General features: G+C 45.9%; 1 protein-coding gene across 1 annotated transcript in view; it reads right to left on the reverse strand.

Annotated features, from left to right (window-relative positions):
• DNAH7 (dynein axonemal heavy chain 7) overlaps positions 1-17233 on the reverse strand; it is a 308475-nt gene that overhangs the window by 288044 nt on the left and 3198 nt on the right. Inside the window, exons 2-3 of the mRNA XM_038420958.2 lie at positions 3546-3611; positions 73-181 (exon numbers count right to left, since the gene is read on the reverse strand). Of these exons, the coding sequence (XP_038276886.1) occupies positions 73-181; positions 3546-3611 (175 nt within the window). The remainder of the gene's footprint in view (positions 1-72; positions 182-3545; positions 3612-17233) is intronic.

Here is a 17233-nt window from a genome sequence, read left to right on the forward strand (position 1 = left end):
GTATTAACTCAATTTTACACTATTTTTTCCTCAATTTTTTGTTGTTCATTAAATACTGAGTGGTAATCTTACCAGGCGAAAGCTCATTTTTGACAACGAACTGATCTGGCTCATCATCTTTCTGTTCTTTTCTCAGATGAAATGAAGGAGAAGCTTGCTGCCATTGTGGTTTAGAGCTTACCTGAAATAAATATTTTATTCTTTAGCTTTATAAAATAACAATAGCAAGAGACAGCTACATGTCTTTGACACACACTTAAAAACACAATACATTACAAAAGAAAACAGCAGCCACATAACATACAATCATAGTAACAAAGCAACACAAAAATAAACCAAATTCCCTATTTTTCTTTAAATACAGGAGATAATCATTCAGAACCCCAGAATAACATATTATGTTTATGCCTATTATAAATTATTAGTAATTTTTGGAGTAAGTTAACAGTATATACCTACTACTAAGACAGACCCAGACATTTATGAAGATGAGAGCAATATGGAAAAAAAAGCAAAAGGTAAGAAAACAGGGGGGAAAGAGGTTTAATAAAATCTTTTTCTGGTCGAGTACCGTAGATATCAACAGTTTCTCCCAGGTGAAATCAACAATTAATTTATGTAACTGCTGCTGCCAAAAAAATTAGTATTTGGGATCCAGGATACTTGATCCCTTCAATGTTTTTGTTTTGTTGTTTTTTTAACACAAAGAAAAGGTGTCCCTTCCTAGTTTTTGCCCATTTTGGGGGTCCTAACTCCATGGCAAGATAACATAAGGTACAATATTCAGTCATCAGTAGCTTAGCAAATCTCACACTGCTTACAAGAATCCAGTACTACCCTTCTCAAGTGTAACTTATTTAAACAGCTCCTTCAACCTAGAATTTTTTTGTTATTATTATTCCCAGGCCAATGTCCCTGGAAATATGTTTGTAAAGGAAATGGCTTCTCAGCCTTAACTACACTGCCCTCACAATTACTCAAAAGCATTGCCCTTATCTTTTCAAGGGGCAGCAATATTCAAAAATTAAGAAACCTTATTAGTGACTGTTTACACTGCAACTGGGAGATGTGATTCCCAGTGCAGATCGACAGATGCACTAGCTCACCTTGAGTTAGCACCATAAAAATAGCATTGTGGATATTGCAGGATGGGCAGTGGTTCAGGCTAGCTGCCCAAGCTTGGAGCCAGGGAGTAAGATGGGCTTGGACTCAGGAGGGTTGCCCAAGCCAATACCTGTGCTGTAATGGCCACGCTGCTATTTTTAGCATGCCAGCTTGAGTGAGCTAGCACGAATCAGTCTACCCATGCTAGGAATCACATCTCCCAGATAGCATAAACATACTGTGACAGAGAACCGACAGCCAATAGCTAATTCCCCACAAGCCCTGATAGAAGGGTAGACGACTTAATTACCTAATCAGACTGTCGGCTGATGAGCTAAGGGGTTAATTATCCCATTAGCTGAGAAGGTAGTTAAAAAGCACAAGAAGGAAGTGAAAAAGGAGACAGAAATCTTCCTAGCCAGAGTCCCTTTCTTTTCCCTGGAGAAAGGGCTGAGGATTGAAGGATGCTCCAGGTAGAAGAGCTGCATGTGGATGTGATGGTGGCAAACACAAATAAAAACTCACAAATGATGTTGACAGTGAAGAGGTATCCAAGACAGTTTGTGAAGAACTCCAAGATGGGAAAGGAACCTGCCCTGTTACACATACCTATACCTTATTGGCACCCCTCAGGCAGAGATACGATTCTGTACTACCTTTGCAATTTTAGGCTGTCAGAAAATTGAGGGAGAGGATCTTGAATCTTTGTAACTTTTTAGTCTACAAAGACATGCCAAAGACTAAATCAGAGCTATTGTACAGAGATATCTGGCAGTTTTCATATACAGAAGCAGAATTAACTTCCAAATATATCTCAATTTTTTTGCTCTATGAGTTTTCCTTTCTTATTCAGGCATATTAAAATAACTTATATGTCCTCTCTTGTGAAATCCTACCCATGGTTAAATGTTAATCCATAAATGCCTCTTCTACCCATCATCTGTCTGAATCCAGATTTTTCCCCAAGTTCAAAAGTTAAATTTTGTTTTTGTTTGCAGGAGGTTGGGGCTCAATTAAATCCTTTAATTAGGTCTTCTTCATCCAAATGTGATAGAGTTTTATTTTAAACAAGCTCAACATGACCTAAATTCCATGTTAAAATTAAATATACACAAAAGGTTAAAAATGTCAGATAATAATGTAAGAGATAAAGTGATTAAAATTTCATTTAATATAGTAGTAATTATATGGTGAAACTTGCATTAAGAATCACCTCCAATATTTAATTTGTTGTCTTAAATGACCACTTTAAAATATTCCCAAATTTCCAAAAAACTTTTTTACCTTTAATTTAATTACCAAGCACTGCTACGTGACTAAGTTTTGCTAGTCTCTTAAGATTTTCTTTAAAAAGATTTTCCTGAATTTTGCCTTCTTTTTCTATTCTCCTGGACACATTTGAAAAGATCCAACACCAGATATTTAATACATCCAGAATTTCTGATAATTGTATACAGTTGTCTTTCATTATGGTTTTGTGCATCCTGTGAAATGTATCATACACATTACCACATATCAATGTATCACATACATTTAGCACAAGCATATATGATGCTTTGACTCATCTGGGGAACGGACCACATTTTTTCCCTTTGGGGCAAGTATTAAATTGAGTTTTCACATATATTCTTTTTATTAGAAGAAACCTTTAAAAAATGACTGGGCTATATTTCCCATTTAACTACTTGAAAACAATTCTGAATAAACATTGTGAGACATCCATTCCTAACAAGACATTTTGAAAATCTTGATATCTTTTGAATTAGAAACACTGAGCCTGACTCACCAGTGCATTATTCCAGTTTCAAGCGAGTCTGAAAACAGCCAATTTCAGAAAAGTAACACTGGCATAAAACTAAAGTAATACAAGGATGAATCCGGCCAATTATTCATGCTCTGTAGATGTCCCCGTTTCACTGAAATATGGAAGAAGTTTTTGCAAACATTTATCTCAAAACTGTTTGTCACTTTACATTGAATGCAACAAATGTACATGCCTGAAAAGAGATTTAGGCCCTAATCCTATAAAAACACATGTGCTAACTTCACTGCAGTGAGTAGTCCCACTTAATGGAATTTCCCATGGTAGTAAATTTAAGCAGATACATAAGTGTTTGAAGGATTACTTGTATGTTGCCTTTCCCCTCAAAACAGCTAGATTGTGGAGACTTCAAGATATTAGAATGAATTATATTCCAATTTTTCTATAACATTTATTTTATAGCTTTCATCTGTATCTTTTATTCTTTTCAATATTTTCTGCTCATCTAAGTTAACTAGCTTAATTGTTTTCCAAATACTTCTTGTACATATATGTAAAACCTCGTTGTTTTCAATGTATACATTGCAATGAGGTCCAGTTTTCTATGTGGGATCTCCCATGCTTTGCTGCACATTTGAAAATAAAAAGTTGTTAAAACAAAAAATTAAAAAAATATTACCTGAGCCAACTGTGGCAAAAATTTTACGGTCGTCTTCAATAATTTTCCTTTCCCAGTTGGTCTTGGCTACAAAAAAGAACAAAAAGAAAATAAATTATATAAATATTTAAACTAATAATACTAAACTTCTGAACATGCTAAAACTTATGATTTACACTATAATTTTGTTTTTGTTTTCTGTCCAATAATTTTCACAAATATACTCACTTCATTTCCTCTAATCTCTGTAGATGATGGTTTCAAAAGATATGACTACACTGTAGCTGGGAGCATACATACAGCTGGGAACCTGGGTAGACAGACTTGTGCTAGCTCCTCTAAAAATAGCAGTGTGGCTGCAGCAGCTAGGGTTACCACCTGTCTGGGTTTTCCCAGAATTGTCCCTTTTTTGAGGTAGCTGTCCCAGGAAATCTTTTAGGGTGTTCAGTACACACTACTGGCTGTCCCAGGAAATATGTAAGGGTGCTCAGTATATGCCAGTTGTGCAATGTTAAGGACTCAGGATCATCCCAGATATTCTGGTTTTTTTGTACCTGAGAGGTGGCAATCCTAGCTGCATCATGGGCAGAGACTCGGGCTAGTCACATGAGTCAAAGCCCACCCGTATCTGAGCTTGGGTGGTAAGCCATATTGCCACCCATGGCACAATGTCCACATTGTATATTTTTAGCATGCTAGCTCAAGCAGAGCTAGCACATCTGTCTACCCAGAGCTGGGAAGTGCACTCCCAACTGTACTGTAAACATACCCTTAAAGAGTCACTTCATACCAGCAATCATTCATATTAATATTTTGTCAACATATACACAACATACCTTTCTGCACACAAGATAACAGAAACAACCCTATGCTGTCTTTTATGTTTATCACAGACTCTCAGAAATGTAGAAATGTAAGGGGCCTCAAAACAGAGGTGCGGACTTTCACAGTTCCTGAGGAGTGATAGACTCCTGCTTCGCCACAGGCCTCGCACCCACTCCATCCCTTCCCCTAAGCTCCCCGCCCCTTCCCTCCACCTCTTCCTGCCACACTCCTCCCCCATGCCTCCTGCACACCACTGAACAGCTGATCATGGCAGGAGGGAGATGCTGGGAGGGAGTGGGAGGCTCTAATCAGCAGAGCCACCAGTGGGAGGGAGGGCTGTGGGGGTGAGGGAGAGGAGCTGATTTGCAGGACTGTTGGTGGGTGCTGAGCACGGAGTCAGCACCTATGCCTCGAGAAGTTATCAAATCCAGCCCCCTGTGCTGTGGAAGGACCAAGTAAACCTAGACCATCCCTCACACGTGTTTTTCCAACCTGTTTTTCAAGACCTCCAATGATGGGGATTCCACAATCCAGGGCTTAACTATCCTTATACATAGAAAGTTTTTCCTAATATCTAACCTACATCTCCCTTGCTACAGATTAAACTCATTATTATCTGTCCTACCTTCAACAGACATGGAGAACAATTGTTCACTGTCCTCTTTATAACAGCCCTTACAATATTTGAAAACTTATGAAATGCTCCCTCAGTCTTCTTTTTTCAAGATTAAACATCCCCAGTTTTTTTAACCTTCCCTCATAGGACAGGTTTTCTAAACCTTTTATCATTTTTGTTGCTTTCCTCTGGAATCTCTCCAATTTGTCCACATCTTTCCTAAAGTGTAGTGCCCCGAACTGGATGCAGTACTACAGCTGAGGCTTCACCAGTGCTGAGTAGAGTGGGACAATTGGTTTCCATGTCTTACATACAACACTCCTGTTAATTCACCCCAGAAGTATATTGGCCTTTTTCTCAGCTGTATCACATTGACTCATATTCAATTTGTGATCCACTATAACCTCAGATCCTTTTCAGCAGTACTACCACTTAGCTAGTTATTCTTCATTTTGTAGGTGTGCATTTGATTTTTCCTTTCTAAGTAGAAAGCACTACTTGTCTTTATTGAATTTCATCTTGTTGAATTTAGATCAATTCTCTGATTTGTCATGGTCATTTTGAATTCTAATCATGTCCTCCTAAGACCTGGCAACCCCTCCCAGCTTGGTGTTATCTACAAATCTTATAAGCATACTCCCCACTCTATTATCCAAATCATTAATGAAAATATTGAATAGCCCTAGACCCGGAACTGACCCAAACAGGGCCCCACTATATATGCCCTTTCAGTTTGACAATGAGCCACTGATAACTACTTTCTGAGTATAGTCATTCAACCAGTTGTGCACCCACCTTACAGTAATTTCATCTAGACCACATTTCTCTAGTCTGCTTATGAAATTGCCATTCAGGACTGTGTCAAAAGCCGTACTAAAATCTAGATACATCTCACATTTACTGATTCCCCCCATCCACTAGACCAGTAATCCTGTCAAGGAAGAAAATTAGGTTGGTTTGGCATGACTTGTTCTTGACAAATCCATGCTGGCTATTCCTTATAACCATATATTCCTTCAGGGGTTTACTAATTGATTATTTCACAATTTGTTCCAGTATCTTTCCAGGTATCTGTGACACACTGTGCCCCATGTTCACCCCTGTTTATGATATGATATATTATGTACAAAGTATGCCTTGTATGCAAAATCTGCTGAATATTATTGTCCTACTGAAATGTGTGTAACATCACTGCATATAAAATTGTGAGATGTTGTCATGATTGTTAGTGAAATATGCTGTAGTTCTAGGTAAAATTATCAGACCATTTTCTCGAAGACAAAAGCACACTGGCATGCCAGCTAGGTGCTAAAAGACCATCATCTGATTAACTGGATATTCACCAGTGGGCCATAGTTTTCCCACCCCTGCTCTAGACACCTCTCCTCCCCCATCTCTTACTCATGGCAACAAGATTTCTTGAAAGACAAAGGTGCATCACTGAACTAGGGGAGTGGTCCTGGCCTGGAGGTTTTTTCCATCCAGTACAGACTGTTGAAAGCTTTTTTCTTTTGTAACCAACTATGATTTGTATGCCTTATCACTTGTAAATTACTTAACATCTATCTTTCTCTAGTTAATACATTTCTTTATTGTTTTATCTAAACCAATATATTTGGATTGAAGTGTTTGGAAAGCCTCCACTTGAGACAACAAGGCTGATATATATTCGTTACACTTTATTGGAATGATGGACTAATTTATGAGCTTCTATGGTCCAGTGGGCTACTGAACAGTACAAGATGCACATTTCTGGGGGGCAAGGCTAGGACTGAGGGATAAGTGGTTGTAGCTCTGTATCTATTCATGGATGGCTGGGCATAGAATTCGTCTACTCAGCTGGGAGTGACTTTGCATGCTGGTGGCTGTGAGTGATCAAAGCCTGGAGAGGTTTGCTGTTCACTAGCAAAGGAGTGTAAAAGGCATTCCAGGCTGGAGAGGTAAGGGGACACAGCAGTTCAGGTTTCACCCTAGGGAATGTCATAGTAACAAAGTCAGGCTGACTGGTCTATAATTCCCCAGGTCCTCTTTTTTTCCCTTTGTTAAAGATATATACTGAGTTTGCTCTTCACCAGTCTTCTGGGACCTCACCCTTCTTCCAGGAATTCTCAAAGATAAGTACAACCAGTTCCAAGATTGCTTGAGCTAGGTTAGTTCCTTAAGTACAGTAGGATGAATTTCATCAGGCCTTGCTGACCTGAATACATCTAACCTCTCTAAATATTCTTTAATATGTTCTTTCCTTATTTTGGCTTGCATTGCTTCCCCTTTGTTGTTAATATTAATTGCATTGAGTATCTAGTCACCATTAACCTTTTTAGTGAAGACTGAAACAAAATAGGCATTAAGCACCTCAGTTTTCTCAATGTCATCAGTTACAAGCTCTCCTTCCTCAAAAAGTATCTACACCAGAGGTCTGCAAACTACGACCCACGGGCCAGGACCGTCTTACCCAGTCCCTGAGCTCCTGGCTGGGGAAGCTACCCCTGGCCCCTACCCCGGTGCCATGCCACCATGCAGGGCAGCGCAGCTTGCACCCACCCACCTCCCAGGCTTTCCAAGAAACCTATCTTGCCACTCTGAGCGGCATGGTAAGGTGGAGAGGGGAGGGGGGATACGATAAGGGGCAGGAGGTCCCGGGGGGCAATCAGAGGACAGTTGGATGGGGTGGAGGGGCAGTCAGGAGTCAGGGAGCAGGGGACATTGGATAGGGGGTAGGGTCCTGGAGGGTTAGTTAGGGATGGGGGGTCCCAGGAGAGGTTGTCAGGGGACAAGGAGCAGGGGGAGTTGGATGGGTTGGGGATTCTGAGGGAGGCAGTCAGGGGGTGGAAAATGGGAGGGGGTGGATAGGGAGCAGGGGCCAAGCTGTTTGTGGAAGTACAGCCCTCCCTACCCAGCCCTCCATACCATTTTGTCACCCCGATGTGGCCCTGAGGCCAAGAAGTTTGCCCACCTCTGATCTACACTTTCCTTCATCTTCTCTTTCTCCTAATGTATTATTGACTTTGATGTCCTTACTAGGTGTAGCTCATTTTGTGTTTTACCCTTTCTGATTAGTTCTTACATGTTTGTACTATTCTTTTGTACTCCTCCTTAGCAATTTGTCCATGTTTCCACATTTTGTAGGATTCCTTTCTGATTTTCCAGCTATTAAAGAGCTTCTGATGGAGCCATACTGGCCTCTTCCTATTCTTTCTTCTGTGTTGCTCTGTACCTCAGGGGAACACTCTGCACCCCCATGTTCATCCTTATGATTGTATGGTATCCAATGCAAAGTTTGTCATGTCAGGTGTCTTTGGAAGGCTCATGATGCACTGAGCATTGTTGTTATAGTAATGTTATAGGTTGTAATTTCATGTATATAGTTATGAGCCTGAAAATGTGTCCTCATGGCGTAAAACAAGCCCAGGCAAAACTCTCCAGGAGCAGAGGGGAAGTTTCACACCTCATCAGGGTATGTATGGGACAAACCCAGCCCAGCCTCACAGGAACAAAGGACATTGGCCTAGGCAGCAACAAAGGATCTGCTGGACTCTCAAGTGAGCCATTCTCTTCCCTTGGTCAGTTTGGGACTACGATGAGATAATACTCATCTGACTCTGAAGGAGGAGCAAAGCCAAGAGGGAAGAAAGAACACGATAAAAGGGAGAGACGCTTGCCATGCTCTCTCTCTTCCATCTCCATCTCCAGACACCACCACCAAGCGACTGAAGCCACTGATCAAAACAGAGAGCCTTGCTGAAGGGCAACCAGCCAGCCTGTGGTGAGAACTATCTAAGTTTGTAAGGACACTGAGTGTTAAAAATCAGCTTAGAATGCGTTTTGCTTTTATTTCATTTGACCAAATCTGTCTTGTGCTTTGACTTATAATCACTTAAAATATATCTTTTGTAGTTAATATATTTGTTTGTTTTTTCTACCTGAAACAGTGCATTTGGTTTGAAGCATGTCAGAGACTCCCCTTGGGATAACAAGCCTGCTACATATCAATTTCTTTGTTAAATTGACGAACTCATATAAGCTTGCAGCGTCCAGCGGGCATAACTGGACACTGCAAGACAGAGGTTCCTAGGGTTGCGTCTGGGACTGGAGATATTGCCTAGTGTCATTCAGTTGCACAATCCAGGCAGTGGCTGGCCAAAAGTGCTCACTCACGTAGCTGGGTGCAGCTTACATGCTAAAGGCTGTGCGTGAACAGCCCACGAGTGGGGGGTTCTCACAGCAGACCAGGGTAAGGCTGGCTCCAGGAGTCTAGAATTGGGGTGACCTAGCATATCACCACTCTGTATAGATATCTAAGATATTGAGCCCATTCCCTCACTGATTTCCCTCTTGTTGCTCGTATGACCCTACTGTTTTTCATGTCTTTTCACAACATCTAAACCTCTGTTAAGATCACCTTTTTTATATTTCCGTGTGGGCTTTTGTCACCTCCCTCTTTGACACCGCTTAATCCAATCATGATAATAAACTGGTGGTCAAAAATTTTCATTCAAAACTTTTTTGATGGAAAATTGCCTTTATTCTAAACCAAAAACTCTTGCAAAGTACTTTCAGTTTTTTCCAAATGTTCTGATTTTACATCAAAAAATAAAATGATTTCCCACATTGTTTACCCCTTTATTTACCGATTTCCACTGAACGCAACCCAATTAATGATGTTATGTAGTTAGGGGTTTTCCTCATTTTTTCTGGTTGTTTTTTTTTGTTTGATTTTGTTCTTCAGTTTTTCACTCTAAGTTTTCCAAACCTAGAGAAGCTTTTAAAAGTGACAGAATAGCAAAAGGAAAAAATAAAGAGTGAAAAAAACAATTCTTCCACCACAGGACTGGATTTTTCACCCTAGACCAGTACAAGTGGCTGATGGTTCCACCTATAAGCCCTTGAGATCCACACAGATCTTGCATCTGCGCCTCTTCAACACTGCTGAGCAGCCCCTGAGTCTTGTTTTAGCCTTGGGCCAGCAAAGTTTCCACGGGCCATACTGTCAGCCTGTTTCTCCATCTGCAGGAACTTCCATGAAGGAAGTTACTCCTCTGCATTATGAAATCAGCACAAGTTACTGCAGACTCTTCCCCCATAATTTTTTTATGGAAAAAGTCTGTCAGAGCCCAGCCAGCCTCTCAACCTACTAACTCTTTAGAGCCCAAACCCTGCATAGGGGGTTCCACAGGGTTAGGGGAGACACCATTCCCTCCTCTGTATCTCTGGCTCCCAAGCCTGGACACATACAGGCAGATGCCCATTCACATATATATATATATTATATATATATATAGTAAAGCGGCCTTGCTTTTTAATCTATTTGCCATTCAGTTCTGATATCATTACTAGAATAAATCAATGAAACAGTGGCATAAATTCAAAAGTTAATTGCTGCTCTCCAGCCCATTGCTATTAACTTTTCACACAATTATTAAGAATTAATTTATGAACATTTATTTAAATTCAAAACCATAAATGTAGATTCACATTATATTTTTTTTTCCTTTTTGAGAGTGAGAAAGGTACTCTGCTGAACAGGGGACAGGCTGCAGGACAAAAAAGCATAGTAGTCTCTATGCAAGCTCTTCCCACAAATACATAGTAGCTGGCTTTTTCTGTTAAAATGATCGCAGTAAAAGAATCAAAGGTGACCTTTAAATTATCAATGAATTTCCCAGTTAATACTCCCCTCAGATGAATAAAGGCAGCCAACATCTCTCAGAATTATTATTTCAGTCTTTCTGTGTGCAGATTCATTAAAATAAAAGATCCCAATAACAGATCCAATGTGAAAGATTTCTTCATGGGCAGAAGAGCACCCTGTGTAGCCATTTTTTTACACCTGTGAAAAGTGGATTCAAAACACTAGCAAAAATAAGAATAATAGCATTTTACACCACAAGTGTAAATGACTACACAAAGAGCAAGGTAGTACAGAATTTTTTTTTATGTAAAAAGTTAAACTGATAATGCCACCCGTGCATAGGCTAAATCCAATGTTCAGTTATAGTGAAAAAGATGTATGCCTCACTATTCCTTATCCAGTTTGCTGTGTATATTTGCTATAATAAAACAAACCACAGAAGTCCCTAAATATGTGGATTATAGTGGAATTATTTTAATATTGATGGTATTTCTATTTAATCTTGATTGTGTGAGATGATCTTTAACAGGTATTTAGATATATAATTTCACTATGGATCCACCTGCTAACATTCATAGCTGAAGTTGCAAATCAGCACTCCATTATATATGCAGTGTTTATACCCTGCATAATTCTGAAAATAATTTAATTTAATCTTAAACTGTCCATGCTCCCTCCCTCATATAAGAATTCCCATATGCAGCAAACTGTACCAAGCTACCATCAAACTTGCTTCTGCAGTTTATAATGTTATACATTTTATAATGACTTTAGAGAAAGCTCTGCCCCTTAAACATGCTGTAAGAACAGCAACCCTGAAACAAAATGTCAGTTTGTGTTTACATTTCAAAACTAATTTTAAAATTATATGAATAGCTGCAAGGAGGATTATATCACTTTTGAATACCTGATTTAAAAGAATTCAGAGTACAGACACTGCACTTTCATTTTACTAGAGAATATCATCCTGCAATCAACTTTCCACTAATGAGATTAATGTTAAAGTCTCCTTCAACAAATATGGTTATACCACCTGCTCCGTTACTCAAAAAGTATGCGTGTTTAACTGAATGTCAGAGAGGAAAAACAAGTCATTTCAAAAAATTTAATCCAGTCTGTTTACTTAAGCCAAAATATAAAAAAAATCCATCCAGTTCAAAAGAAAACCCCCTAAATATGCTAGATTAGCATAAATTTCAGTAACAAAGCTAGCCTGAAACCATATATAAGGGAAATACTGAAGTAAAAGAATGCCCTCCTCTGTTTAAAAGTATGCACACATTCTGCGTATAATCCTATGCCTCTATTATCAGGCTATTTGAAAAAAAAACAATCACTGTAGGTCTTATTCTGGCTTGTCTTGTATGGAGTTACCAGGTGGAGGGGAAGAAGTTACAATACTCCACTGAATGCATCCAGTGAAGTGAACTGTAGCTCACAAAAGCTTATGCTCAAATAAATTTGTTAGTCTCTAAGGTGCCACAAGTGCTCCTTTTCTTTTTATGAATACTCCCTAAGGTCCTGATCTTGCAAAGACTTATGCATGTACTTAACTTTCCCACAGTAAGCAGTACTATTGATTTTAGGAGTATTTACACTGGTAAAATTAAGCCCATGCATAAATATATGCCGGATGAGGAGCTACGTGTACAACCCTAAGCCAAGCACCTCTTCCCTCCTTAAATCCTACTTTCTCCATGAATCTTTAATACCTTGTTCTTCATAGCAATCACTCCCCTCACTCTTTCCTACTGCCCATTGCCTTGCCTATCCTAAACTTATAGGTGTAGGGCACATATCATATTCCATTTGTAAAATATCATGTACACTTACTGTTTTAAAAAAATCTGATGAAACATGGCAACATCTGATTATGCACTGAAATCTCATCACATTTGGGTGTTGTGATATAAATGAGATGATGATAGAGATACAAGCCTGGCTGAAGTGATATAGAGATAGCGGGGGTGACAAGTACACAGTCATTATGGTAACTGTGGCAAGCACATGAAGGGAACAAGGTAACAGTGGGCAAGAGTAACGCCAAGTGGTGATGGCAAGGGGCACAAGAGGTAACCACAATAGTGGTGGTAGGCACATGAGTTCCACGAGGAGGCAGCAGCAATAACAAGGTATCACAGGGATCACTGAAGTAGGTTATTGCAACAGCAGGGAAATCATTGTAGAGTGGAGGATGAAATCAGTGCAGGGGTGGGGAGATGAAGTCAACACAGAGGCAGAGGGTAACCGTGGAAAGTAGATGTTGAGGCCACCGTAGAATTAGGGGGTGACATTGGAGAGCTGTAGGAGAAGGAGCCAGGTCAGCGCAGTAGCGGGAGGATCATTGCGGGAAGAGGGAGTAAGCAGGTCAGTGCAGTAGCGGGGGGATCACTGCGGGAAGAGGGAGTAAGCAGGTCAGCGCAGTGGCGGGGGGGATCACTGCGGGAAGAGGGAGTAAGCAGGTCAGCGCAGTGGCGGGGGGATCACTGCGGGAAGAGGGAGTAAGCAGGTCAGCGCAGTAGCGGGGGGATCACTGCGGGAAGAGGGAGTAAGCAGGTCAGCGCAGTGGCGGGGGGATCACTGAGGGAAGAGGGAGTAAGGACGACAGCACAGTGGCGGGGGATCACTGCGGGAAGAGGGAGTAAGCAGGTCAGCGCAGTAGCGGGGGGATCACTGCGGGAAGAGGGAGTAAGCAGGTCAGCGCAGTAGCGGGGGGATCATTGCGGGAAGAAGGAGTAAGCAGGTCAGCGCAGTAGTGGGGGGGATCATTGAGGGAAGAGGGAGTAAGCAGGTCAGCACAGTAGCGGGGGGGATCATTGCGGGAAGAGGGAGTAAGCAGGTCAGCGCAGTGGCGGGGGGATCACTGCGGGAAGAGGGAGTAAGCAGGTCAGCGCAGCGGCAGGGGGATCACTGCGGGAAGACGGAGTAAGCAGGTCAGCGCAGTAGCGGGGGGGATCATTGCGGGAAGAGGGAGTAAGCAGGTCAGCGCAGTGGCGGGGGGGATCATTGCGGGAAGAGGGAGTAAGCAGGTCAGCGCAGTGGCGGGGGATCATTGCGGGAAGAGGGAGTAAGCAGGTCAGCGCAGTGGCGGGGGGGATCATTGCGGGAAGAGGGAGTAAGCAGGTCAGCGCAGTGGCGGGGGGGATCATTGCGGGAAGAGGGAGTAAGCAGGTCAGCGCAGTGGCGGGGGGGATCATTGCGGGAAGAGGGAGTAAGGAGAACAGCGCAGTGGCGGGGGGATCACTGCGGGAAGAGGGAGTAAGCAGGTCAGCGCAGTGGCGGGGGATCACTGCGGGAAGAGGGAGTAAGCAGGTCAGCGCAGTGGCGGGGGGATCACTGCGGGAAGAGGGAGTAAGCAGGTCAGCGCAGTGGCGGGGGGGATCATTGCGGGAAGAGGGAGTAAGCAGGTCAGCGCAGTGGCGGGGGGATCACTGCGGGAAGAGGGAGTAAGGAGGACAGCGCAGTGGCGGGGGATCACTGCGGGAAGAGGGAGTAAGCAGGTCAGCGCAGTAGCGGGGGGATCATTGCGGGAAGAGGGAGTAAGCAGGTCAGCGCAGTGGCGGGGGGATCACTGCGGGAAGAGGGAGTAGCAGGTCAGCGCAGTGGCGGGGGATCACTGCGGGAAGAGGGAGTAAGCAGGTCAGCGCAGTGGCGGGGGATCACTGCGGGAAGAGGGAGTAAGCAGGTCAGCGCAGTGGCAGGGGGATCATTGCGGGAAGAGGGAGTAAGCAGGTCAGCGCAGTGGCGGGGGATCACTGCGGGAAGAGGGAGTAAGGAGGACAGCGCAGTGGTGGGGGATCATTGCGGGAAGAGGGAGTAAGCAGGTCAGCGCAGTGGCGGGGGATCACTGCGGGAAGAGGGAGTAAGGAGGACAGCGCGGTGGCGGGGGGGATCATTGCGGGAAGAGGGAGTAAGCAGGTCAGCGCAGTGGCGGGGGATCACTGCGGGAAGAGGGAGTAAGGAGGACAGCGCAGTGGCGGGGGGGATCACTGCGGGAAGAGGGAGTAAGCAGGTCAGCGCGGTGGCGGGGGGGATCATTGCGGGAAGAGGGAGTAAGCAGGTCAGCGCAGTGGCGGGGGATCACTGCGGGAAGAGGGAGTAAGCAGGTCAGCGCAGTGGCGGGGGATCACTGCGGGAAGAGGGAGTAAGGAGGACAGCGCAGTGGCGGGGGATCATTGCGGGAAGAGGGAGTAAGCAGGTCAGCGCAGTGGCGGGGGATCATTGCGGGAAGAGGGAGTAAGGAGGACAGCGCAGTGGTGGGGGATCATTGCGGGAAGAGGGAGTAAGCAGGTCAGCGCAGTGGCGGGAGATCACTGCGGGAAGAGGGAGTAAGGAGGACAGCGCGGTGGCGGGGGGGATCATTGCGGGAAGAGGGAGTAAGCAGGTCAGCGCAGTGGCGGGGGATCATTGCGGGAAGAGGGAGTAAGCAGGTCAGTGCAGTGGCGGGGGATCACTGCGGGAAGAGGGAGTAAGGAGGACAGCGCAGTGGCAGGGGGGATCACTGCGGGAAGAGGGAGTAAGCAGGTCAGCGCGGTGGCGGGGGGGATCATTGCGGGAAGAGGGAGTAAGCAGGTCAGCGCAGTGGCGGGGGATCATTGCGGGAAGAGGGAGTAAGGAGGACAGCGCAGTGGCGGGGGGGATCACTGCGGGAAGAGGGAGTAAGCAGGTCAGCGCGGTGGCGGGGGGGATCATTGCGGGAAGAGGGAGTAAGCAGGTCAGCGCAGTGGCGGGGGATCACTGCGGGAAGAGGGAGTAAGGAGGACAGCGCAGTGGCGGGGGATCATTGCGGGAAGAGGGAGTAAGCAGGTCAGCGCAGTGGCGGGGGATCACTGCGGGAAGAGGGAGTAAGCAGGTCAGCGCAGTGGCGGGGGATCACTGCGGGAAGAGGGAGTAAGGAGGACAGCGCAGTGGCGGGGGATCATTGCGGGAAGAGGGAGTAAGCAGGTCAGCGCAGTGGCGGGGGATCACTGCGGGAAGAGGGAGTAAGCAGGTCAGCACAGTGGCGGGGGATCACTGCGGGAAGAGGGAGTAAGCAGGTCAGCGCAGTGGCGGGGGGATCATTGCGGGAAGAGGGAGTAAGCAGGTCAGCGCAGTGGCGGGGGATCATTGCGGGAAGAGGGAGTAAGGAGGACAGCGCAGTGGCGGGGGATCATTGCGGGAAGAGGGAGTAAGCAGGTCAGCGCAGTGGCGGGGGATCACTGCGGGAAGAGGGAGTAAGGAGGACAGCGCGGTGGCGGGGGGGATCATTGCGGGAAAGGGGAGTAAGCAGGTCAGCGCAGTGGCGGGGGGATCACTGCGGGAAGAGGGAGTAAGGAGGACAGCGCAGTGGCGGGGGGGATCACTGCGGGAAGAGGGAGTAAGCAGGTCAGCGCGGTGGCGGGGGGGATCATTGCGGGAAGAGGGAGTAAGCAGGTCAGCGCAGTGGCGGGGGATCATTGCGGGAAGAGGGAGTAAGCAGGTCAGCGCGGTGGCGGGGGGGATCACTGCGGGAAGAGGGAGTAAGGAGGACAGCGCAGTGGCGGGGGATCATTGCGGGAAGAGGGAGTAAGCAGGTCAGCGCAGTGGCGGGGGATCACTGCGGGAAGAGGGAGTAAGCAGGTCAGCGCAGTGGCGGGGGATCACTGCGGGAAGAGGGAGTAAGCAGGTCAGCGCAGTGGCTGGGGATCACTGCGGGAAGAAGGAGTAAGCAGGTCAGCGCAGTGGCGGGGGGATCATTGCGGGAAGAGGGAGTAAGCAGGTCAGCGCAGTGGCGGGGGGGATCATTGCGGAAAGAGGAAGTAAGCAGGTCAGCGCGGTGGCGGGGGATCACTGCGGGAAGAGGGAGTAAGCAGGTCAGCGCAGTGGCGGGGGATCACTGCGGGAAGAGGGAGTAAGCAGGTCAGCGCAGTGGCGGGGGGATCATTGCGGGAAGAGGGAGTAAGCAGGTCAGCGCGTGGCGGGGGATCACTGCGGGAAGAGGGAGTAAGCAGGTCAGCGCAGTGGCGGGGGATCACTGCGGGAAGAGGGAGTAAGCAGGTCAGCGCAGTGGCGGGGGGATCATTGCGGGAAGAGGGAGTGGGCAGGTCAGCGCAGTGGCGGGGGATCATTGCGGGAAGAGGGAGTAAGGAGGACAGCGCAGTGGCGGGGGATCATTGCGGGAAGAGGGAATAAGCAGGTCAGCGCAGTGGCGGGGGATCACTGCGGGAAGAGGGAGTAAGGAGGACAGCGCGGTGGCGGGGGGGATCATTGCGGGAAGAGGAAGTAAGCAGGTCAGCGCAGTGGCGGGGGGATCATTGCGGGAAGAGGGAGTAAGCAGGTCAGCGCGGTGGCGGGGGATCACTGCGGGAAGAGGGAGTAAGGAGGACAGCGCAGTGGCGGGGGGATCATTGCGGGAAGAGGGAGTAAGCAGGTCAGCGCAGTGGCGGGGGATCATTGCGGGAAGAGGGAGTAAGCAGGTCAGCGCAGTGGCGGGGGATCACTGCGGGAAGAGGGAGTAAGGAGGACAGCGCAGTGGCGGGGGGATCACTGCGGGAAGAGGGAGTAAGCAGGTCATCGCGCGTGGCGGGGGGGATCATTACGGGAAGAGGGGTAAGCAGGTCAGCGCAGTGGCGGGGGATCACTGCGGGAAGAGGGAGTAAGGAGGACAGCGCAGTGCTGGGG

The sequence above is a fragment of the Dermochelys coriacea genome, chromosome 11 (assembly GCF_009764565.3).
Source record: "Dermochelys coriacea isolate rDerCor1 chromosome 11, rDerCor1.pri.v4, whole genome shotgun sequence".
NCBI classification, from domain to species: Eukaryota; Metazoa; Chordata; order Testudines; family Dermochelyidae; genus Dermochelys; species Dermochelys coriacea.